The following is a 25,173-nucleotide window of genomic DNA, read 5'->3' as shown; positions in this document are numbered from 1 at the left end:
GATCAACTACAGGCTTTGGGAATTTAAATAAAGGAAGAGGAGAGAGAATGTTTTGGGACAAAAGCACGTGTGGGGAGGTGAGTGCTAAGGACAGCCAGCAGCAATAGGGGGTCATCTCCCCTGGGGAGAGCTGAAGGAATGAACAGGGGAGAGTAATTCGTCTATCCAGACCCTGGATGGAACTGCCTCACCATACACCTGAGAATTACCCGCGGGCACCCCTTCCAGAACCTCAGGCATCACCTTGCATCCCTCAGGGAATGGATCCATTAGAGAATCGATCCTGCCACTGCTGTTTCTACCATTCCCTCACACTCTGTCTGAAAAGGCGCCAACTTCAGCCCCAAACTTCTCAGGGCTTTGATTCCAAAGGTAGGGGACCTAACATCAGATATAGGAGGATGGTAATTTAAATAAAGCAAAACTTTGCCCCATTTGTTTTATTTTATTTCTATTTTTTATTTTTTCCAGAAGGAGTCTCTGTCACCTAGGCTGGAGTGCAGTGTCGTGATCTCCGCTCACTGCAACCTCCGCCACCCGGGTTCACGTGATTCTCCTGCCTCAGCCTCCCGAGTACCTGGGATTACAGGCGCACACCACCAAGCCCAGGGTAATTTTTGTAGTTTTAGTAGATGGGGTTTCACTATGTTGGCTAGGTTGGTCTTGAACTCCTGACCTCAAGTGATCTGCCCACCTTGGCTTCCCAAAGAGCAGATGAGCCACTGTGCTGGGCTGCCCCACTGTTTTAATTTGCTGGAGGTTTTTGGGTTTTCGGGGGGATTTTTTTTTTTTTGGAGAGAGTTATTTGTGGTTTTTTGTTTTTGGTTTTTGGTTTTTAAAAAGGAAGGCATTTATTTATTTATTTATGAGACAGAGTCTCACTCTGTCGCCCAGGCTGGAGTGCAGTGGCAATCTCAGCTCACTGCAACCTCCACCTCCTGGGTTCAAGCAATTCTCCTGCCTCAGCCTCCCAAGTGGCTGGGATTACAGGCACCCGCCACCATGCCTGTCTAAATTTTGTATTTTTAGTAGAGACAGGGTTTCACCATGTTGGCCAGGTTGGTCTCGAACTCCTGACCTCAAGTGATCTACCTGCCTTAGCCTCCCAAAGTACTGGGAATACAGGTGTGAGCCACCATGCCTGGCCTTTGCTGGAGGGTTTTTTGTTTTGTTTTGTTTTTTGTTTTTGAGACGGAGTCTCACTCTGTCGCCTAGGCTGGAGTGCAGTGGTGCGATTTCAGCTCACTGCAAGCTCTGCCTCCTGGGTTCACGCCATTCTCCTGCCTCAGCCTCCCGAGCAGCTGGGACTACAGTCACGCGCCACCACACCCAGCTCAATTTTTGTAGAAACGGGGTTTCACCGTGTTAGCCAGGATGGTCTCAATCTCCAGACCTCGTGATCCGCCCGCCTCCGCCTCCCAAAGTGCTGGGATTACAGGCGTGAGCCACCGCACCCAGCCTTTGCTGGAGGTTTAAACATTTATTTTGAAATGTCACATGATGTTAAAGAGGACATGACTTTTATGTTTTACAAAGGGAGATGTAATGTACGGCATGGAGCAGTGGCTCACACCTGTAATCCCAGCCTTTGGGAGGCCGAGGCAGGTGGATCTTGAGGTCAGGAGTTTGAGACCAGCCTGGCCAACATGGCAAAACCCTGTCTCTACCAAAAAATACAAAAATTAGCCAAGCGTGGTGGCGGGTGCCTGAAGTCCCAGCTACTCAGGAGGCTGAGGTGAGAGAATCGCCTGACCCTAGGAGGCAGAGGTTGCAGTGAGCCAAGATCGTACCACTGCACTCCGGCCTGGGCAACAGAGTGAGACCCTATCTCCAAAAACAGTGGGGGTAGGGGGAGACCTGTGCTAATGTTTTTTAAAAGGCTGATAAATATCGTGCCTGGTCCTGCTTTGGCACAAGAGACACTGTGTTGCACCCTCTTTGGGCCCCGCCCCTTTTCTTGGCACACATGCCAGCCCTATGGTTCTCAGTGGAGCACCCTGCCCGCAAAGCCATGCCCAGCTCCTGAGCTGAGAGGGCCCTCTGCCACCACTCATGCCCCAGCCTCCTCTCCCCACCCACCCCATGAACGGAGAGAGTTCCACACAGAGGCACCCTCATATAAAAACAACAACAAATTGATCTCCTGCCTCTCCAGCCCCTGCCTGCTGGCTTCACAGTCCCACTCCCTGTCCTTCCACCATCCCTATCTCTCCGCTGCGGGTCCCTGCTCAGCGGGCACTGGGGAAACCAGAGGAGCCTGCCAGTTCTGCCAAGGCACCATGTTCACCCATGAGGCAGACCCTCAAGTGTACACAGGTTATAGTTGGGGGTGACTTCTGGCTGAGATGATCAGAGACAGGGCCTTTCAGGGCAAGAGGGAAGGATCTGATGGGCCTGAAAGGCAGGCCCCCCCGGGTGGCTGGAGCCTCCCCACAAAAGTCCAGCCACAGGAAGAGCACAGCACAGTCCCATCCCTGCTCTGCGTCCTGGGTTCTGGCACAGCCCTTCCCTGTGGATGTGGGAAGCACAGTGGGACAGCAGTAGCCCCTTGCAAGGACTCCTGGGGAGCCAGAAGCATCTGGGTGAATATTCCCGGGCAAGAGAGCTGCTCGACATCCTGTCACAGAGGAGATCAGGGAAAATGCCACGAGGGCCTCATCCATCTCACTCACAGTGGCTTGCCCGGTACCTGGCACCTAGTAGATACTCAAAAAATACTCATTGAATGAATGGAAGTCTCCCTAAGAAGAAACGGTACTTTGTAACGGCACTGGCTGTCCCTGAAGGGACCAACTGGCCTCATTCCCTGATGCTGGGAATGTCCTGGTCCCAGGGCAACGAAAAATAACCACCCTCGAGTGAAGAGGGTGGGATTATGGGGGAGGTGTTTTTATTTTCCATGCTATACATTTTGTATTGATGTAACCTGGACAACTGGCATGCTTCGCTTTTATAATCAAATGATACAGGAAATCTAAACACACACAACTCAGGACCTCAAATGGCTGCACGGGTGACTTGCCCCTGCAGTTTGTCCTAAAAGGAAGACAGAATCATGGACTTAGGTCAAAGCTTGGAGGGCATCCTGACCCCTCAACCTCAACCCAGCATCTGCCTGGATGGCATACCTCTTTGCTGAAGGTACCTTTTTGTTTGTGTGGTTCAAGACTAGAGATGATGGCTGAGAATTAATTGTTATTGGATAAACAAGAATGGTTCCCCCTCCCACCCCCGGGAAATGCGGTGGCTCTTGAATCCAGCAAACAATAGATCAGAGCAGAACTCTGTGTCCTGGGGGAAAACAGAAGTGGGAGAGAGAAGATCATTAGTTGCCCTGGTGCTGGGCACCAGGAGAGCCCTGTTTGGGGCCTGAAAGCAGAACCTGAGACAAGGCCTGCATGCAGGTGGTTTAACTGGGGAAGTGATTCCAGGGAAACAGAACGGGAGCCTGGGAAGTCCAAAACAGAGAAGGCAGGAAAGCCGGTAAATATGAGGATTTGTTACGGAGTTGGCCACTGGTGTGGGAGGGGGCCTTGATCCTGCTGGGACTGTCTTACGAGCCTTGCAGAAGGCACCTCAGAGCTTTCCACTGAAGGGCTGGCAGAGGTGGGTATTCGTCCTCCTGCCATCCTTCCCTGTTGGTTAAGGGTCGCCAGTCAGGGTGTTCTCTCCCTGGCTCTTCCAGGTTTGTGCAAAGGAGGCTAAGTGGTGAGCGCCTGGGAAGGAAATGGATCCTCAGTGCAGATACCTGGCAAGGTGCTGCTGGGGTGTGCCTGCAGCAGTAACGGGAGTAGAGAGGGGGACCGGGGGAATGTGGCATGTGATACTCAAGCATCCTGCGCAGGGCCCACACCCCTCGTCCATTCCTGCTGGCTCAGAGGCTCAGCAGCTTGGATCCTGTGACCTGGAGGAGAGGCGTATGGTACCCTAGGGAAAGCTGGCTCTCTGGAATCAGCTCGGCTTTGAGCATGGTCTTGATGAGAGCTGAGGACCTTGGACCAATTACTGAGCCCCCCAAGCCTGTGTCTCTGTGGTGCAGTGACAGCACTAACCCCTAGTCAGGATCCTTGTCAGGAAGGAGGGGATTCATGGGTACCAACATGGTGCGCAGCTCTCAATGGAACAAGTCAACTGGAGTTACCAGGATCTCACAGCAGACAGCTGGGCAGCCCTGAGCACTTCTGCCCCAGCGTGGCCTGCACGGCTGGGCTGGTTGCCCGCCCTAGTCCTCTCCATGACTGCATCTGGGGCCCCTCGACTCCAGCGCAGTCTTCCTCTGACAGCATCGACAGCACCGGCCAGTCTGTCCCTGTGTTCTCACTTCTTTGTCTCTGTTCCTGGTCTCTCCCTTCTTCTGCCCCGTGTTGGAGTCTCCCTGACTCTCACAGGGTCACTCCTTGGGCACTGTGGCTGGGTGTGAGAGCATGTGTGCAGGACTGTGAATGTGAGGAGGGGTGTGAGGAATGTGTGTGAGAGTGGGGTGTGTGTGAGAGAACGTTCCTTCACATACGTGTGCATGAGTGGATGTGTGAGTGTGCATGTCTGCTAATGTACGTTCACGTTGGCCTGTGTGTGAGAATTATACCTTCATGTTTGTGAGTGCGTGTGTGACAATGTATGTTCGTGTTTGTGTGTGGGTGTGTAAATGTGCATGTGAAAATGCATTCGCATTTGTGTGTGAGTGGGTGTGTGAGTGCGAGTGTGTGTGAGAATGTACCTTCATGTTTGTGAGTGTGAGTGGGTGTGTGTGATCGTGTGCTTGTGACAATGTACCTTTGTGTTTGTGTGTGCGAGTGGGTGTATGAGCATGATTATGTCAGAACGTACTTCACGTTTGTGTGTGTGATTGTGTATGTGTGAGAGAATGCACCTTCATGTTTGTGTGAGTATAAGTGGGTGTGTGTGTGAGAGAACGTACCTTCATGTTTCTGTGTGTGGGTGTGTTAGTGTGATTGTGTGTGGAAATAAACCTTCACGTTTGTGTGAATGGGTGATTGTGTGAGAATGTACTTTACATTTGTGTGTGTGGGTGTGTGATTGCATGTGAGAACGTACCTTCGTGTGTGTGTGAGAATGTACCTTCACGTTTGTGTGAGTGGGTGTGATTGTGTGTGTGAGAATATACCTTCACGTTTGTGTGTGAATAGGTGTGTGATTGTGAGAACATACCTTTGTGTGAGTGTGAGTGGGTGTGATTGTGTGTATATACTTTCACATTTGTGTGTGAGTGTGAATGGGTGTGTGTGATTGGGTGTAAGAATGTACCTTCATGTTTGTGTGTGCGAGTGGGTGTTTGAGCATGATTGTGTGTGAGACGTACCTTCACGTTTGTGTGTGAATGTGAGTGGGTATGATTGTGTGTAAGAACACACCTTTGCGTTTGTGATTCCGAGTGGGTGTGTGATTGTGAGAACGAACCTTCATGTTTGTGTGTGTGAGTGGGTATGTGAGTGTGATTGTGTGTGAGAATGTACCTTCACGTTTGTGTGTATAATTGTGTGTGAGAACGAACCTTCACGTGCATGTGTGAGTGTGCACGCATGTGCCTGGCGGTTGCCTCATCCGTCCTGGTGGGTGCCCACCTCACCTCTTCCTCCCCTCTCCTCGCTCGGTGCCATCTGCACAGGACGTGGGCCCTGCTGGCTGCCCTCGGGTGCTGTTTCTAGGCCCCTGGCGCGGGCAGAGGGAAGCGGGCTGAGGATGCGCAGTGAAGACTCCAGACACCAGCGTTGCTGGGGCTGGGCGTGGTCTGTGCCCCTCCGCAGGTGTGAGTGTCTCCTCGGGAGCAAGGACCAGGATCCCTGGTTCCTCCTGCCCAGTCATTGAAACAGAGTGACTATTCCACAATATGTCATGGAAATAATGTCAATGGCACACGAGCCACAGTGCCAGTGACACCCATGGGCCCGATCCCCAGACAGCGGCAGCAGCTCCCCTTCCTGCGCCCCGCCCTCCAGGCACTGCGCGCTGCCTTCTTCTCTTTGGTTTCCCAGGTAGAGACCCCTGGCGTCCCTGTTTTGCGGGTGGGGAAGCGGGAGCGCAGAGATATGAGGTAACTTGCTCCGGCCCCAACTAGGAAGCGGCGGAGGGAGGCCCAGGCTCTGGCCACCCAGAAGTCCGGCCGGCCGCACAAGGAAGGCTCAGGAAGCTTCCTTTGGTTGTCACTGCTTCTCTGTAGCCAAGGGTGCCTCAGGGACTCAGAGCGAATCCTGGAGAGTCACGGCTCCCTGCTGGCAGGTGAAAGAGACTCCAAACACCATTCTGCTCCAGCCCAGGTGGAGACATTGAGGCCCAGAGGGGTTAAATTTGGGGAGAGAAGGACACGTGCCCACGGAGCGTGAAACGGCGTGTCGTGTGAATGCTGAGTAATTCCGAGGCCTCTGCGGGACGTCACGTTTCCAAAAGCGCCCGAGCCCTGCCCCTCCGGGAGGAGGCACCATAGAAATGTGTGCTAACAAGCCTCCCGCGGCCTGCGGGGGATAGGAGAGAGCAGGAAGCTTTCAGAACAATGGGAGTGACTAGAAAAGGCTCAGGCTGGGAGGAGATGAAGGGCCCAGCCCCACGGTCTTTCTCATGGGTGGAAAGTCACCAGCACCCAGAAGAGCAAGGCTAAGACAGCCTGGGGAGCTGGCACAGGTTCTCCGATCTTAAAGACGCCTGTGATTAGATCCGGCTCACCGGGATATTCCAGGAGAATCTCTCCATCTCGAGGTCCTTCACTTAATCACATTTGCAAAGTCACTTTTGCCAATGTAAGGCATCATAGTCACAGTTTCTGGGGGTTAGGGTGGTGACATTTTGCGTGGACATGATTCTGCCTATCACAGCAGGCTCCTAATGTGATATAGATCCCTGTAGTACTGATTAGAGGAAGGACTCATCTTAATTCCTCCCATTACAACTTTCTCTAATGTTTCTAATCTCCATGCTGAAATAAACGAGCCTTTGCCATGTTAAATCAGAGGAGAGGAAATCATCTCAAAGGTCTGTGAAAGGGTGATTTTTGAGAAGAGACCCTACACATTTTTACTTTTTGAGATGTCTCACTCTTGTCGCCCAGGCTGGAGTGCAAAGGCAGCATCTCCGCTCAGTGCAAGCTCCATCTCCTGAGTTCAAATGATTCTCCTGCCTCAGCCTCCCGAGTAGCTGGGACTACAGGCATGCGCCACCACGCCTGGCTAATTTTTGTATTTTTAGTAGAGATGGGGTTTCATCGTGTTGGCCAGGCTGGTCTCAAACCCCTGACCTCAGGTGATCCACCCGCCTCGGCCTCCCAAAATGTTGGGATTACAGGCGTGAGCCACCGTGCCCGGCCACCCTAAAAATCTTTTAATGCAAGAGAATCCTGTAGAAAGAACTCCCACCTGTGGTTCCTTGCCACCCTCACCCCTCCCAAGTTACCCTTAGCTGCAACAGGCCAGATCCTTTGTTCCAGGAAGGCTGGTTGGGAACAAGGGGCCACCTGGAGTCAGCAGCTGAATGGATGCCTGAGGTTCGTGGATTCTTTCTAAGACTTTTCCAAATCCCCTTTCTGCTGCCACTGGAATTGTCTCCCAGAAACACAGTTCAGACTGTTTGACTTCCCAATTCTTTAGCATCCAGGCTTTCCCTTGGTTAGGTCCCAGCCTACTTATTCTCTCATATAATCTGTACACCAGTCATATGAGGTAAGTACAATTGCCATATCCATTTTACAGATGAAAACACTGAGATTAGATTCATAACGTGCCCAAGGTTCCATAACTGGCAAAGGGTACTGCCCATGTTTACACCCACATCTCTGACTCCTGGGCCCAGTGCATAGACACTGTGGCCTGCTCAACATCCTGGGTCATTGCTAGAGGAATCGGGGGGCTCATGCCTTCTCCTCTGCTTCGATGGGGGCCAACTTAAGCTATGGACCAGAAGGGGTGGCCCATGGGAAAGACAAAGCAGGAGGAATTAGCAGTACTGGAGGGGAGGCAGGGCCTTTATCTTAGCGGCCTTGTCTGTTCAAATCCAGAGACATCCTCTCCACCCTGGGAGGCAGGAAAGCAGCCCAGTCAGAGAGGTGGAGCCCTGGACAACAGATCTACAACAGTGCAACACCCAACCCTGGCCCAGCGGAGGCTGCAGCCTGGCCAGGAAGGGCTCAGGTCAGCTTGATTAACATACTGCTGACCCAACCAGGTGCGGTGGCTCACGCCTGTAATCCCAGCACTTTGGGAGGCCAAGGTGGGCGGATCACGAAGTCAGGAGATCGAGACCATCCTGGCTAACACGGTGAAACCCCGTCTCTACTAAAAATACAAAAAAAAAAAATTAACCAGGCATGGTGGCGGGTGCCTGTAGTCCCAGCTACTTGGGAGGCTGGGGCAGGAGAATGGCATGAACCCAGGAGGTGGAGCTTGCAGTGAGCCGAGATTGCGCCACTGCACTCCAGCCTGGGTAACAGAGCGAGACTCTGTCTCAAAACAAAAACCAAACAAACAAAAAAACATATTGCTGATCCATTTTCATATCTTAAAATTAGAAACAGAAGGCCAGGTGCGGTGGCTCAAGCCTGTAATCCCAGCACTTTGGGAGGCTGAGACCGGGGGATCACAAGGTCAGGAGATGGAGACCATCCTGGCTAACACGGTGAAACCCCGTCTCTACTAAAAAATACCAAAAAAAACTAGCCGGGCGTGGTGGCGGGCGCCTGTAGTCCCAGCTACTTGGGAGGCTGAGGCAGGAGAATGGCGTGAACCCGGGAGGCAGAGCTTGCAGTGAGCTGAGATCCGGCCACTGCACTCCAGCCTGGGCGACAGAGTGAGACTCTGTCTCAAATTAAAAAAAAAAAAATTAGAAACAGAAGTACAAGCTCCGGCTATTCTATTTATCAAATCAGAGCAGAGTGAGGCTGACGTTTGTGGAAGCTGAGGTTTCTCTGCTCACCTTGGTCATTTAGGGCACCCTCTCCTTGTTCCCCTGTCAGTGTCCAGGTCTCCCCAGTTCTTGCCTTCTTCCCTCTCTCCCGTCTCAAAACACTGTATCAGGACCAGATCCCAGAGAGTGCCCCACCTGGAGGTGATAATGATTTGAATGTTAAGGCTGGGTCTTTAATTCTGTGTCTTCATGCTTCTGCTCTGAACCACTTAGGAAGTAGATCCAGAAATCAGGCAGCTGGGGCGCAACAGATCAGTTTCAGATGGATGAAAGTTGAGTTGGAGGCTGGGGCTTAGGTGTGTGGCCACAGCCTGGGATAATGCTTCACTTTGGACTTGAACTCCTCACCCCATCACAGGCAAGTGGGTTGCCACAGGCCTCCCTGGAGGGGTGGAGCCTGCCTGGGGAATATGGAATAGTAGGAAGGGGCTAGATCACAGAAGGCCTTGGATGCCTAGCTAAAACGTCTAAATTTGGGCTTTGTGTTTTATAGGAGTTGTTGAGGATTCTTTTGAGTAGATGACATGTCCTGACCTGCTACATTCTTTCAGAGGATTGATTTGGGATAAAAGATGGTTTGGAAAAGAAAGACTGTCAAGAGAAAACTGGGCCGGGTGCGGCAGCTCACACCTGTAATCCCAGCACTGTGGGAGGCCGATCCTCCCACCTCAGGCGGGTGGATCACCTGAGATCAAGAGTTTGAGACCAGCCTGGCTAACATGGCGAAATCCCGTCTCTACTCAAAATACAAAAATTAGTGGGGTATGGTGGCGCATGCCTGTAATCCCAGCTACTCGGGAGACTGAGGCAGAGGAATCGCTTGAACCTGGGAGGCGGAGGTTGCAGTGAGCCAAGATCTTGCCACTGCACTCCAGCCTGGGTGACACAGCGAGACTCTGTCTCAATTAAAAAAAAAAAAAAAAAAAAAAGAGGGAGAAAACCGCTGAGAAGATGCAAACTAATCACTCCTGGAAGACAGTGGTCTGAATCTAAGTAATGCTCTCTAGTATTCATTCCACAAGGGTCTCAGGCGTCTCATGAAATCTCAGGCTGACTTACACTCACATTAGACACATTCAGGTTTTGGGTTGAGCATATCCATGAGTATTTGCAGATAGTAATTCTTATAACTATTAAATAATTCATGCTGACATTGTTTTCCCTGTTGTGTTCTTGAAAAAGATGCTGTTTACCGCACAGGCAGTGGTGAAAATAAATTAGCCACCTGCTTTGCCACCCCTTTTCCAATCTTGCTGTGTCCCATGGGGGATGCAGGCTCTGCTGGGCACCTTTCTGAAAGTGTTCTTTTCAGTAGAATATGTGCTGAGCTTTTTTGCAAAATCAGGCCTTAAAAAAAAGTTATACTTTTTAATTTTCATTTAAAAAATTTCTTTTTCACTCCATTAAAATTCATCTCCATGAAATGGGTTCAGAGTGGTTTTAGCAATTCTGTCTGTCACCCATTCTAAGATACTGCTGGCGCCACGTGCAGCCACCCCCTGCTGAATGGGAAGCAAGTGGCAGAGCCGAGTGTGCACCTGGAACCCCAGTGTTGAGGTCTCTGGTCAAGGCGGCCCCCACTCTCCTTTCATTCGCAACCCCCCACCCCCAGCCCACACTACCTGCCAGTTTTACATCTGTTTGGACAGGAAGCCTTACAACCCTGCTCTGCTATTTTTAGGAAGCGCTCACATTGAGTCAGCCTTTCTGCTGGATTCACGCCCTCTGCTTGATGGTTCTCGGGCTGTCTGCCTTTTCAGCAGGAGCCTCGGGCTCACATCCTCAGACAGGGAGCACAACGCTTCTCTTCTCCCTGCCTGTCTCAGCTTTGGTCTGCACCCCCATTTTTATCACCTTCCTAGAACAAGGGCAGGCTTTTAGGGGGTCCATATTTTCTTGTTTCTCTCATTAACAGTCTCCCCACAAGTCATGCACATTAACATGGATAGAGCTGGAGGCCCTTCCTCTTTTTCACAATTGTGCATTAATGTAGCTATAAGTGGGAACCTTTTTTTTTTAAAAATCAAGTCTACATTCAAACATGCTTTTAAACTAAAAATAACTGCATTTAAATAACTTTAGGCAGAATGATATAAAGGAGGATTTAAATGTTAGCTGTAAATTGATACTCTTCATTCTTATCAATTCTTATCATTTCTTATCCCAGAGTATAGCCAAGTGACTGTTATAGAAAAGGTGCTTAATAAATGCTTGATGGAGGAAAGAATAAATGAATAAATTCTGTAATGTTAATAGTTTGGTGATGTATCCCTCTCAAGGGTGAAACTTGTAATTTAACACTCAGAACTTTTCTTTAATAAATTGCAAATGGTAGAGTTTTCAGGCGTCTGTCCAGGTTGCACCAGAAATATTTCAGGCAACTGAAATATTTCTTTGGCTGAGGGGCTCTGGTGCCCCTCAAAGGCCAGGTCTGATTCCCAACAAAGCCAACTCTAGTCATCTTCCTAGGAGATTTTATAAACCAGGGAACTAGTTAAACACATTTCATTGAGAAAGTTACACCAAGATTTGATCAATTCAATTTAAAATGGCTTAACCAGTAAAGAAAATGTATTACCTCTAAAACAAGCAGTCTTTGGATAGGACAAGTCTAAGGTTAGTTATTCTAGTGGCTCAATAATGACATTAAGGTCTGTGCACTTTCCGCTTCTTCCCAGCTACCTCGAGGGTATTAGCTTTGCTATCACAGGCTTACACTCCTTATGGTTGCAAGGTGGCTGCCACAACTGCAGCATCATATGCAGACATGACAGTGTTCAACAGAGAGGAACAGTTTCTTCCCCTGCCTCTCTTTCAGGACTTCAGAGTACCTTACCAGAAGCTCCTCAGAAAAATGTCCCATATATATTATATATATAAAATATTTATATATTTTTATAAATATATATTTTTTAATATAATATATGGGAGAGAGATATATATATATATATTTTTTTTTTTTTTTGAGACAGGGTCTCATTCTGTCACTCAGATTGAAGTGCAGTGGCGTGATCTTGGCTCACTGCAGCCTCAACCTCCTGGGCTTAAGCGATCCTCCCACCTCAGCCACCCTTTGTAGCTGGAACTACAGGCATGTGCCACCACACCCTGTTCCCTTATGCCTTTTTGGCCAGAGTAGGGTCACATGCCCACTTCCAAACTAACACTGGCAATAGAACTGGTACCACTGTGGACAATTTCAATCATTCGTGGTTTACAATTGAGCCATATAGCAGAGGTAGAGACACCTAAACACATTAGGACCCTTCCAGCAAGGATAAAGGGAGGGAGAGCTATAGGATGGGCCATCTACAGTGCTGGCTCTAGCGCCCCTCAAAGGCCAGGTCTGATTCCCAACAAAGCCAACTCTAGTCATTTTCCTAGGAGATTTTATAAACCAGGGAACTAGCTAAACACATTTCATTGAGAAAGCTACACCAATATTTGATCAGTTAATGAGAAATACATTTAGCTGTTAAGGGTACCCCCACTTTTCTTGCTTCCTTACTCTCAAGGAGACCCCTGTTTTCAACATTTTCAGTTGTATTCTGTGACTTTTTTGTTTGGCTGGGAATGATGTGGTTGAGGGATCTACAATCTATTTCACAGTTCAGCAACAGATGTCACTCATTCATTCATTCATTCATTTATCAAATATTTATTATGCTTTTATTAAGCACTGCAGATACAAATATTTTTAGAAAGTTCAGGTTTTTGTGGAGACCCTGCCCTCCTAAGGAGAAGATCTACTAAATGTGCCTGGGTAGCAGAGAAGACTCCGGAAAACCTTTCAGAAAAGGAGTTGTTGGAGCTAGATGTAAAAGTTAAGTTTTCCAGGTGGACAGAGGGGGAGGGAGGGCGTGTTGGGTCGAGGGCAGCATGACAAAGGCACAGGCCGTGTGCCATGGTGTGTTCAGAGAACACCACGCTCAGCGTGCCTAGAGGACGGGAGAGGGTAAAGAGGTGGAAACACAGAGGCGGAAGATGGAAGGAGGTCGGATAGGGATGGGCTCTGAAGTCAGGCCCCAGTTTGAATCCAGGTCCCACTTTTGCAACAGCTCAATGGTTGCCTTCATGTCCCAGGGCTGCCATAACAAATTACCACAAACTGGGTGGCTTAAAACAAGTTATTCGCTCATGCTTCTGAAGGTCAGAGGTCCAAAATGGGGGTATGTTGGGTGTTGGCAAGGCTGTTTCCCTCTGAAGGCTCTGAGGACGAATCCAGCCTATGCCTCTCCCCTAGCTGCTGGTGGCTGCTGGCAGCCTCAGGTGCTCCTTTGCTTGGGGCTTTAAAATTCCATGCTCTGCCTCTGGCTTCACTAAGCCTGCCTTTCTCTGTGTGCCTCTCTGTCTCCCCTCCCTTCCCCTCCCCTCCCCTCCCCTTCCCTTTGGAGTTGACAATGGATTTAGGGCCTGCCTTAACCCAGGATGATCTCATCTCAAGGTCTTTACCTTAATCACATCTGCAAAGACCCTATTCCAGATAAGTTCTAGTGGGCCCATCTTTGGTAGACCGTAATGCAGCCACTACAGTAGTCTTAGATAATTAACTTACCCTCTCCAAGCACTTTTCCTAATGCAAAGTATAGGGATAAAATATTTATCCTAAGTGGTTATTGTGAGATTCAAATACAATGCTTTTTCATTGCTTAGTAAGTACTTGGTCTATAATAAGTGCTCAATAAATGGTAGGAACGTGGATATTATCCTATAGGCAACAGAAAGCTTCATAAAGTAGGTGTTTGAGGAGGGAGAAAAAGAAGTTGCTTTCCAAATTTGCCCTCTTTTTTTGTTTGTTTTTTTTTGTTTTTTGTTTTTTGTTTTTAAGATAGAGTCCCGCTGTGTTGCCCAGGCTGGAGTGCAGTGGTGCGATCTCCGCTCACTGCAACCTCCACCTCCTGGGTTCAAGCGATTCTCCTGCCTCAGCCTCCCGAGTAGCTGGGATTACAGGTACGTGCCACCATGCCAGCTAATTTTTGCATTTTTAGTAGAGACGGGGTTTTACCATGTTGGCCAGGCTGATCTCAAACTCCTGACCTCAGGTGATCTGCCTGCCTTGGCCTCCCAAAGTGCTGGGATTACAGGCATGAGCCACCACGCCCGGCCAGGGATGTGCAAGCGCCTAGGTGATGCTGAGGCCACTTTGAAAATCACTGGCCTGCACATCTGTTGTGCTTTGCAAATAGTAGATGCTCAATAAGTCCTTTTTGCAATGAATCCTATACTTTCTAAAATGAAGCTTCTCTCTTAGGGCGACAAAGACTATTCAAGACTTAATACCAACTAATAATGCCGACTGCAGACTGCTAGTGAGTTGTCAGGCCTTCCTGCATACGACTTTAAATCATGATATCAATTAATTAGACTTCAGCCAAATCCATCCTAATACACACACTTTACAAAATCCCAAACCTTGCTCCATTAAACATTCCTTGGCAATATGTAAGGGATACTCTCTGGCGCAAGATTGAGAAGCTTTGGGGCATTGATTAACTTCATCAGGTCTATAGGGAAAATCACAAGAGGTGAGTAGCCTTTACGCCTCTGATAGTGAAAAACGGTGTGGTGTTGCCTTTAACAGCCATATATATATATGTATTTTTTTTTTTTTTTGAGATGGAGTCTCACTCTTGTTGCCCAGGCTGAAGGGCAATGACATGATCTTGGCTCACTGCAACCTCTGCCTCCCGGGTTCAAGTAATCCTCCTGCCCTAGCCTCCTAAGTAGCTGGGATTACAAGTGCCCACCACCACTCCTGGCTAATTTTTATATTTTTAGTAGAGAAGGGGTTTCACCATGTTGACCAGGCTGGTCTTGAACTCCTGACCTCAGGTGATCTGCCTTTCTTGGCTTCTCAAAGTGCTGGGATTACAGGCATGAGCCACCACGCCTGGCCTAACAGCTATATTTTAAAACAGTCATCAGTCAGCATACTTAGTGCCTCCTCAAGTGCCCTGTGAGGAATCCTATGAGAGAGAAGACTTTGAGACATAATCCCCACCCCAAGCACTAAAAATGTAGTCGAGGAGATGAGATCAGAGGGAAGGTTCCTGAGGGGTGGGAGGAAAGCTTGGCTGCTGGAGACTGCATTAGAGCCAAGTTCACTTTCCCCCTTTCCTGGAGTCAACAAAGTGCCAAGCCACAGTTTGCTGTCACAGCTTATGAGATCTTATTGGTCGGTGGTGTTATTTCTCCTCAACTTGAAATCAACCATAGTGAGTATTTATACTACAGGAGCCAAGCAAAAGCTACAAATCAGGGTTTCCCCCAACCCCCTCCCAAGGGAACCAGTTCGCCAGCGCACCAGTCACTCCTCGGGCCTGGTTGAAGCAGCCTGGGAGGTTGCAGTTGCAGTTTCCAAGAGGAGCGTGGCATGAAATTGGGTCTGATGTGGCACCAGAGCCTCAGGGTGGTGATGGCTGGAAGAGAGGCCTGAGGGGATGGGCCTCGTGTCTGGGATGGGAAAAGTGGCCCAGAGTTACCAACCCTCCAGGGGGCAGGGGGCAGAGCAGGGGAGGCCTAGGGCCAGCCTGGACAACTAGGAGGACCAGTGCTCATACCTCCAGTCTGGAGGCCATGGAGGGACCAATGACATCAGTGGGAGATCGACCAGTGGGACCAGCTAGAGGCAGTCAAGGCCGTGAGGGTAGGGGATGGCAAGAGGACAGAAAACGTTTCTCCTGGCCAAGATGAGAGGTGAGGTACCCCAGCCCCAACTTTAGGTCTTCCCTGGGGAGAAAGAGGGGAGCAGAAATGTGAGGGCGAGATGATCTTGCATTTACTGAGTTTTAATCTTGAGTTAATTGTGTTTGAAACCAGAAGTGACTAACTTACCTTAAGAGGCAAATTTTAAGTTTTCCCATCCTTGGTGAAAATGTGAGCATGGGAGCCAAGATAACTCCTATTTCATAAAAGAATGTCTTTGAACATCTGCATCTTATGGACTTGCTACTGAAAAAAAAATTTTTTTGCTTCTCCCACCCCCACCAAAATCAAGTCAGGATGAGCTCTTTTCCAGGAAACATTTTTCCTTTCTTTTATTTATTTTTTCTGAGTTGGGATCTCACTCTGTCACCCAGGCTAAAGTGCAGTGGCATGACCATGGCTCACTACAGCCTCAAATTCCTCGGTTCAAGTGATCATCCCTCCTCAGCCTCCTGGGTAGCTGGGATTACAGGCCCAAACCACCACACCACCGCAAACAGCTAATTTTTAAAATTTTTATTTTTTAACTTTTTATAAAGACAGGATCTTGCCGGGCGCAGTGGTTCATGCCTGTAATCTCAGCACTTTGAGAGCCCGAGGCGGGCCAATCACGAGATCAGGAGATCGAGACCATCCTGCCTAACACAGTGAAACCCCGTCTCTACTAAAAATGCAAAAAATTAGCCAGGCATGGTGGCGGGTGCCTGTAGTCCCAGTTACTAGGGAGGCTGAGGCAGGAGAATGGTGTGAACCCAGGAGACGGAGCTTACAGAGAGCCAAGATCGCGCCACTGCACTCCAGCCTGGGCGACAGAGCGAGACTCCGTCTCAAAAAAGAAAAAAAAGAAAGACAGGATCTTTACATTGCCCAGGCTAGTTTCGAACTCCTGGCCTCAAGTGATCCTCCCACCTCGGCCTCCCAAAGTGCTGAGACTATAGGCGTAAGCCACCACACCCATACTACTGAAAATGTCAAACCTGTGATTTCATCTCAAACCTTTGTAAAATGAGATGTCATAATCACTATTTCATGTAGTGGAAATTTAAGGGTTTTCTTTAATTAAAATAAAAGAGGGCTTACCCAGGCATGGTGGTGCACACCTATAGCCCCTGTTCCTCAGGAGGCTGAGGTGGGTGGATTCCTTGAGTCCAGGAGTTTGAGACCAGCCTGGGCAACATGGCAAAAACCCATCTCTAAAAAGAAATACAAAAATTAGCTGTGTGTGGTGGTATGCACCTGTGGTCTCGGGAGGCTGAGATGGCAGGATCACTTAAGCCTGAAAAGTGGAGGCTGCAGTGAACTGAGATCACACCATTGCATTCCAGCCTGGGTGACCGAGGGAGACTGTCTCAAAAAAAAACTATCATCAATCTTCTGTGTATATTATTGCTTAAAAAATAAGCGTTCAACAATGCCTTAGGAAAAGCATAATTCATTCATATATATATATATATTTTTTTTTTTTTTTCCCCGAGACAGAGTTTCGCTCTTATGATCAGGCTGGAGTGAAGTGGCATGATCTTGGCTCACTGCAACCTCCGCCTCCCCGGGTTCAAGCAATTCTCCTGCCTCAGCCTCCCAAGTAGCTGGGATTATAGGCACCTGCCACCACTCCTGGCTGATTTTTGTACTTTTAGTAGAGACGGGGTTTTGCCATGTTGGCCAGGCTGGTCACGAACTCCTGACCTCAGGCGATCCACCTGCCTTGGCCTCCCAAAATGTTAGGATTACAGGTGTGAGTCACTCTGCCCAGCCAATTTGCTAATATTTTAAAAATTAATTTCTATTTTTTCCTCTCCTTTTTTTGCCGGAGTGGGAGGTGTTGAAGAAATCCCCCCAAAGAGTAGGTCTCTCCCAGCCTCCCCACCTGTTCTTAGATTATTAAACTCTCAGTTAATGTTGCAGTGGAATTATATGCAAGAAGCCTGGGAAACCTAGTTTTTACTCACTTTGTAAAATTTCATAAAATAATGGTCTTTAAAAAGGACCTCAGGTGTTATCTAATTAAATGGCCTCATCTAATAACGGAGGAAACCTAATCTCAGAAGGTGAATCCACTTGCCCAAGGCTACTCTATTAATGAACAGGAGAGATAAGACTCTATCCCAAGTCTTCTAATTTCAATTCTGCTGCTGCTGTGTTATATGAGAGTGGAGTTTGCGGATATATAACTACTTTAAGTGGATTTGAAATCCCAGCCAGGGAGCACTGATTGCTATGTTAGCTTTCTGAAAAACTTCTTTTTTTTTTTTTTTTTTTTTTTTGAGACGGAGTCTCGCTCTGCCGCCCGGGCTGGAGTGCAGTGGCCGGATCTCAGCTCACTGCAAGCTCCGCCTCCCGGGTTCCCGCCATTCTCCTGCCTCAGCCTCCCGAGTAGCTGGGACTACAGGCGCCGCCACCTCACCCAGCTAGTTTTTTGTATTTTTAGTAGAGACGGGGTTTCACCGTGTTAGCCAGGATGGTCTCGATCTCCTGACCTCGTGATCCGCCCGTCTCGGCCTCCCAAAGTGCTGGGATTACAGGCTTGAGCCACCGCGCCCGGCCTCTGAAAAACTTCTAAGTCATTAAAAGCTTGTTTTCCCTGTAGTCTGAAATTTCTACTAATGTAAAGAGAAGCAGGATTTCATGACAGCCTAGAGTCACCATACTGTAAGAGGTCCCCACAAACAGCTTCAGAGTGAGTTAAAAAAAAAAACTGGTGCTATGCTTAGCTTTTGGATTTGTATAAGTACACTGTAGTTGACATTCATTGGGAAAACTCAAACAATATAGACAGGATTGGACGAAAAGTGAAACTATCCTAACCCCATTCCCTAAATTGCACTTCCTGGAGACAAGCTTTAGAGTTTGGTGAATACAAACCACCTTTTCCTTGTATAGTGCTAGTGATTCTAACACAAAATGCCAGGCCACTTTTGGGGGCGAGGATGGGGCGGGAAACAGCCCCTTTAGAGCTTCCTGGGTTTTAACTATGACAAAAGAATGTTAGGAACATGAAAATCACTCAGAAACAAAATCCTTAGAGTGGGTCTCTCCCTATCTCCTGCCTCATAGGTTATTTAACTCTCAGTTACTGGCCTGGGTGGAGGTCCCTTAAGACATGATTTTCAAACCATTCTGGAGGCATCAGAGGTCCCATAAGACTTTAAAATTTCATTAAAAAAAAAAAAAAAAAAGGGGCCAGGCATGACCGCTCATGCCTGTAATCTCAGCACTTTGGGAGGCAAAGGCAGGTAGACTGCTTGAGCCCAGGAGTTCGAGAGCAGCCTGGGCAACACAGGGAGACATTGTAAAATAGGAAAAATTAGCCAGGCGTGGTGGCATGTGCCTGTGGTCCTAGCTACTCAAGAGGTTGAGGTGGGAGGATCACTTAGGCCGGGGAGGCAGAGGTTGCAGTGAGCCGAAATTGCACTACTGCACTCCAGCCTGGGTGACAGAGTGAGACCTTGTCTAAAAAAAAAAAAAAAAAAAAAAAAAAATTAAAAAAAAGAAAGCAAGAAAAGAAAGAAAACGTAGACTGGGTGTGATGGCTCACGCCTGTAATCTCAGCACTTTGGGAGGCTGAGATGGGCGGATCACGAGGTCAGGAGATCGAGACCATCCCGGCCAACATAGTGAAACCCCGTCTCTACTAAAAATGCAAAAATTAGCTGGGTGCGGTGGTGCATGCCTGTAATCCCAGCTACTCGGGAGGCTGAGGCAGGAGAATTGCTTGAACCAGGGAGTCGGAGGTTGCAATGAGCCAAGATCGTACCACTGCACTCCAACCTGGCGACAGAGTGAGACTCTGTCTCAAGAGAAAAAAAAAAAGAAAGAAAACATAATAAGTACATCCACCAAATTCCATATTCTAAAGCACTCATGTTAACTCTTTCTTGGTTTGGGCACACCTCAGAAAGAAGTTTCTGTCATTCCTCTGCATACATGCAGGATTTGATGAGGAAAATTGTCTGTGGTGGTCTTTTAAAAGTATATAGACCTCTTCAGGAGAATTGCTTGAACCCAGGAGGCGGAGATTGTGGTGAGTCAAGATCGCGCCATTGCACTCCAGCTTGGGCAACAAGAGCAAAACTCCCTTTCAATAAATATATATATATATCTTTATGTCCATCTAAGCAACCTGATAAAGCAGGTACAATATGACTTACAAGTGGGAAGCAGAATATTTTAAAATTTGGATCCTGAGCCTGATAGTGTATAGTGGGAAGCTGGGTTCTGAAAATGGGCAGTCTTGGGTTTGAATAGCTTCTTGCCCCTGCCCCCAAGGCTGGAGTGCAGTGGTGCAATCACAGCTCACTTGATCTCCCAGGCTCATGTCATCCTCCCACCTCAGCCTCCCGAGTAGCTAGGACTACTCGTGTGCCACCATGCCTGGCTAATTTTTGTGCTTTTTGTAGAAACAGGATTTCACCATGTTACCCAGAGTGATCTTGAACGCCTGAGCTCAAGCAATCCTCTGTGTCTTGGCCTTCTAAAGTACTGGGATTGCAGGTGTAAGCCACCTCTCCCTGCGTGAATAGCTTCCTGTGTGGCCTCTGATGAGGCATTTAACCTCTCTGAATCTCGGTTTTCTCATCCGTAAAACGGGGATAACAATATAAAAATAAAAGACATCCATATTCTTAAGAGTCATTGGTTATTTCTGGAACTTCTCTTTGACTTTCTTTCTTTCTTTTTTCTCTCTCTCTCTCTCTCTCTCTTTCTTTTTCTTTTAACATTTATTCCATTCACTGTACTCAATTCTTTCACTTTTTTTTTTTTTTTTTTTTTTTCCAGCTGGAATCTTGTTCTGTCACCAGCCTGGAGTGCAGTGGCACGATCTCGGCTTGCTGCAACCTCTGTCTCCCGGGTTCAAGTTATTCTCCTGTCTCAGCCTCCCGAGTAGCTGGGATTACAGGCATGCACCACCATGCCCAGTTAATTTTTGTATTTTTAGTAGAGACGGGGTTTCACCATGTTGGCCAGGCTGGTCTCAATCTCCTGACCTCTCATGATCCGCCTGCCTCGGCCTCCCGAAGTGCTGGGATTTCAAATGTGAGCCACCACACCCGGCCCTCTTTGGCTGTCTAAGGTGATTTAATATCTCATAATTTCTACCATCTAGCATCTTTCTAACTACCCTTCTCAAGACCCCAGTCTTCTACTCCATCTAATCAAATCTTTCTCTTCCTTTAGGCAGTCCCCAGCCTCCGGGAGTCTTGTTCACTTCTTTGGAAGAACAGCTTAGCTCTCTGCCTCACAGCACAATGCCGGAGTACCTTCCCTCAGAGCTAAAATTTCATCAGGAAGCCGCATTAAACAGAGCCTCTGCCTAACACTGCCTGCAGCACAAAGCCCAGCAAAAGCTCTTAACCCAGTGTCCTTGAATACGATTCATTTTCTTGGGCACGGTGCTCTCCTCCACCAGCATCTGTGAGCAGGAGAGATTACCATCTTCAGATCTAAACCCTGCCATCTTCCTCAGGAGGCACAACTGCCTATTCGCTTCTTCTAGAAGGGGTGAAGTTACCAATGTGAACTTACAGATTTGTCCTAATAAAATGTTGCTTTTAGCTCTTTAATATATAGGGATCCCATGTTGGAGTTTACTAGAAATACAGGGTTCAGTCACTAAAAAAACAGTTGACAACCACTGACTTGGGGCTTTTCTGTTTGCTCCCTGCTAGTCAGAAGGAAGACAGTTTGTTCTATTTTCTTTTCTTTTTTTTTTTTTTTAATGAGACAGAGTTTCACTCTTGTCGCCCAGGCTGGAGTGCATGGTGTGATCTCGGCTCACTGCAACCTCTGCCTCCCAGGTTTAAGCAATTCTCCTGCCTTAGCCTCCCCAGTAGCTGGGATTACAGGCATGTACCACCACTCCCAGCTAATTTTTGTATTTTTAGTAGAGATGGGATTTTACCATGTTGGCCAGGCTGGTCTCGAACTCCTGACCTCAGGTGATCCACCCACCTCAGCCTCCTAAAGTGCTAGGATTACAGGCGTGAGCCACCGTACTTGGCCTTATTTTCCTTTTGAACCACAAAGATCCTTTCTTTCTTCAGTATTTATTCAATTAACTTTCTTTCTCTCATACTCCAAAACTAGCAGAATGTTTACATCCTGACATCTGAGGACACAAGACCCTCTCATCTTAATTTCTCTTAATCATAGCAGATTTTTACATTCTCTTCCTAATATAAATGCGTTTATGAGTTACAGCTGCTGATTTTATAATTACCAACGAATTGGTTTTGGATGCAAGGAGACATTTTCTTCAAGTCATAGCATTTAGAACAGTCAACTGACCAGAATTTTAACGAGGTGATATTATGGTACATATTTGTTTATATAACTAAAACAACAAACTTAGATTTTAGATATTTTCCCTTAAAATGAACCCAACTTTCAACTGCTTTAGAAGAATATGTTGATATATTTCATTATGAATATACAAACTTGTATATAAAGAAATCCCTAACTAAATGGTTGGAACTATTTCCTTTAATTTAATTTTATTATTTTATTTTATTTTGAGACTGGAGTCTCACTCTGTTACCCAGGCTGGTATGCAGTGGCATGATCTCAGCTCACTGCAAGCTCCGCCTCCTGGGTTCAAGTGCTTCTCTTGCCTCAGCCTCCTTAGTAGCTGGGACTACAGGTGTTCACCACCACCCCCGGCAAATTTTTGTATTTTTAGTAGAGACGGGGGTTTCGCCACATTGGTCAGCCCGGTCTTGAACTCCTGACCTCGAGTGATCCCCGCCCCGACCTTGGCCTTCCAAAGTGCTGGGATTATAGGCGTGAGCCACTGCGCCCGGCCGGAACTATTTCCTTTAGGCCAACCTGAAAAACTGAGGTTGGCATAATGATAATGGTTGAGCTCTCAAAAAAATAAATAAAAGCATTTAACAACCTACATGATCTTCAGTATATGGTAGCAATGAGTATTAATTCTGAAATTGTATCTTGAAGATTTCTAAAAAATGCAATCTTGAGAAATAAATTACAGAAAAAAAGAAACTCTTCAAAACACAAATTTTAAAAAATGACACTAGACTGTAAGCTCCACAGGGCAGGGATTTTTGTCACTTCTGTGCTCTGCTAGATCTCCGTCGCCTAGAAAAGGGCCTGGCACATGGTAGGTGCTCAGTAAATACATGGTGAATGAATATATATATATATATATATTTGAGACAGAGTCTGGCACTGACGCCCGGGCTGGAGTGCAGTGGTGCGATCTCGGCTCACCGCAACCTCTGCCTCCCAGGTTCAAGTGATTCTCCTGCCTCAGCCTCCAGAGTAGCTGGGATTACAGGTGCCGGCCACCATGCCCAGCTAATTTTTTGTATTTTTAGTAGAGATGGAGTTTCACTATGTTGGCCAGGCTGGTTTCGAATGCCTGACCTCGTGATCCACCCACCTCGGCCTCCCAAAGTGCTGGAATTACAGGCGTGAACTACTGCGCTCGGCTGGTGAATGAACACTTTCAACAATAAAGTTTGATTAAAAATTTAAGAAATTACAAGTGCCCTCGATAGGCAATCGATCAACTGGAAACTAAAAAGCCAGATAATTTTGCATCTTAAATTGACCGTGAAACAAATTGAATAAGTCCAGGTTTTCTTTTCCATTTACAACTGGTTATTGGTTTAAAAAGCAGCCACTTCCCGGCGGCCTTTGCGGGAACAAGATGGCAGCCCCCATACCTCAAGGCCAGTTCTGGTGACTCAGTCCTCAGCTATAGTTCCAGTAAGAACTAAAAAACGTTTCACACATCCTGTTTTTCAACCTAAATTTAAAACAGAAAAAGTTTATGGAACATGCCTGGAAAGCAGGATTGGTTATTCCTCCAGAAAAATCGGACCGTCCCATACATCTGGCCGTACAGCTGGTATATTTGATGCCTATGTTCCTCCTGAGGGTGATGCACGCATATCATCTCTTTCAAAGGAGGGACTGATACAGAGAACTGAACGAATGAAGAAGACTATGGCATCGCAAATGTCAATCCGGAGGATAAAAGACTATGATGCCAATTTTAAAATAAAGGACTTCCCTGAAAAAGCTAAGAATATCTTTATTGAAGCTCACCTTTGTCTCAACAACTCAGACCATGACCGACTTTATACCTTGGTAACTGAACACTGTTTTCCAGACATGACCTGGGACATCAAATATAAGACCGTCCGCTAGAGCTTCGTGGAATCTTTAGAGCCCTCCCATGTTGTTCAAGTTCGCTGTTCAAGTATGATGAACCAGGGCAACGTGTACGGCCAGGTCACCGTATGCATGCACACCTGGCAGACTCTGGCCATCTATGACCGGTTTGGCCGGTTGATGTATGGACAGGAAGATGTACCCAAGGATGTCCTGGAGTATGTTGTATTCGAAAAGCAGTTGACAAACCCATATGGAAGTTGGAGAATGTATAGCAAGATCGTTCCCCCATGGGCACCCCCTAAGCAGCCCATCCTTAAGACGGTGATGATCCCTGGCCCTCGGCTGAAACCAGAAGAAGAATATGAAGAGGCACAAGGAGAGGCCCAGAAGCCTCAGCTAGCCTGATGACAAAAATGACTTCTGGGGTGAAGCCTGGGTGATGAGGCTGCTGGAAGCTTTGAAGTCTCCCATTCCCATCATGCTATAGAAAGAACTACCTTTGTTCTCTCCCATCCTGCTCAGGTCTTTTCAGTAGTCTCATCCTCAGCAACCATGGCTGATGGCTGGGCCCTAGCAGGTGGCAGGTATAACATGGCCATGTACACTCTTCTTTTTTAAATTTTATGTCAAGCTTCTGAGGCTAGATGAAAGACAGTATGTTTCAGAGAACATTGGATACCAGTTTTTTCCACAGCAGGGACTGTGAGAGAGAACCAGCAGCATCCTCTTTGTAATCACAGGGCAGGGATCAGAGTTTGAAATAAAACGCTGTCAGAGTGTTGGTTAAAAAAAAAAAAAAAAAAAAAAAAAAGCAGCCAAACACCCCACTTGAGAAAAACCAAGTAATTAGATATATTTTAATATATAAAATGTTACACTTGTTAAATGTTATTGACCATAGCTTTCTCATCCCTGCTTATGATCCTTGTTGGCTTTTATTTTCTAACATTCTTTAGGCTGCAGGTAACAAAAAGCAAACTCCAACTAAACTGAAGCAGTAAACGAGTGGAAGGACTCTGAGGTGACTGATGAGCTTGACAAACAAGCTCATGGGCCCTCCCTGAAGGACTAGAAGGCAAGGCTGAAAACCATCAGGACTCTGCCTCTCGCTGGATGTCTGCTTCATTCTCAATCTTTTCCCATGAGGTTGGAATCAACGTTGTCAGCATCACTGGGACTTCTTCCTTTCCTGAGAGAAAATATCTTCCTAGCTCCAGTTAGAGAGATCCTAGGGAGCGACACCTATGTGACCTATTTGGGGTCACATTCCTGTCCTGTGGACGGGTGTCTGTGACCAGGGAAGAAAGATCGGAAAGAACTTGAACTTTGAGGCCAGGCGCAATGGCTCAGCAGTGGCTCATGCCTGTAATCCCGGCACTCTCGGAGGCCGAGGTGGGTGGATCACTTGAGGTCAGGAATTTG

The 25,173-nt window shown here is 47.5% G+C and overlaps 1 protein-coding gene across 1 annotated transcript; it reads left to right on the top strand.

The window, feature by feature from the left end:
• Positions 1–5,540: 5,540 nt before the first annotated feature.
• On the top strand, positions 5,541–24,529 carry LOC102130769 (large ribosomal subunit protein mL45). The gene is given in 6 exon segments (XM_065526556.1): positions 5,541–5,653; positions 5,918–6,052; positions 6,179–6,237; positions 23,252–23,399; positions 23,401–23,471; positions 23,474–24,529. Coding segments are annotated over 6 exon segments (1,209 nt in total). The 3' UTR covers positions 24,157–24,529.
• Positions 24,530–25,173: the final 644 nt, after the last annotated feature.

Source organism: Macaca fascicularis, chromosome 13, assembly GCF_037993035.2.
Source record: "Macaca fascicularis isolate 582-1 chromosome 13, T2T-MFA8v1.1".
In the NCBI taxonomy this organism is placed as follows: Eukaryota; Metazoa; Chordata; class Mammalia; order Primates; family Cercopithecidae; genus Macaca; species Macaca fascicularis.
Note: the sequence above shows the minus strand (reverse complement) of the source record. Positions and strands in the feature narration are given on the sequence as shown.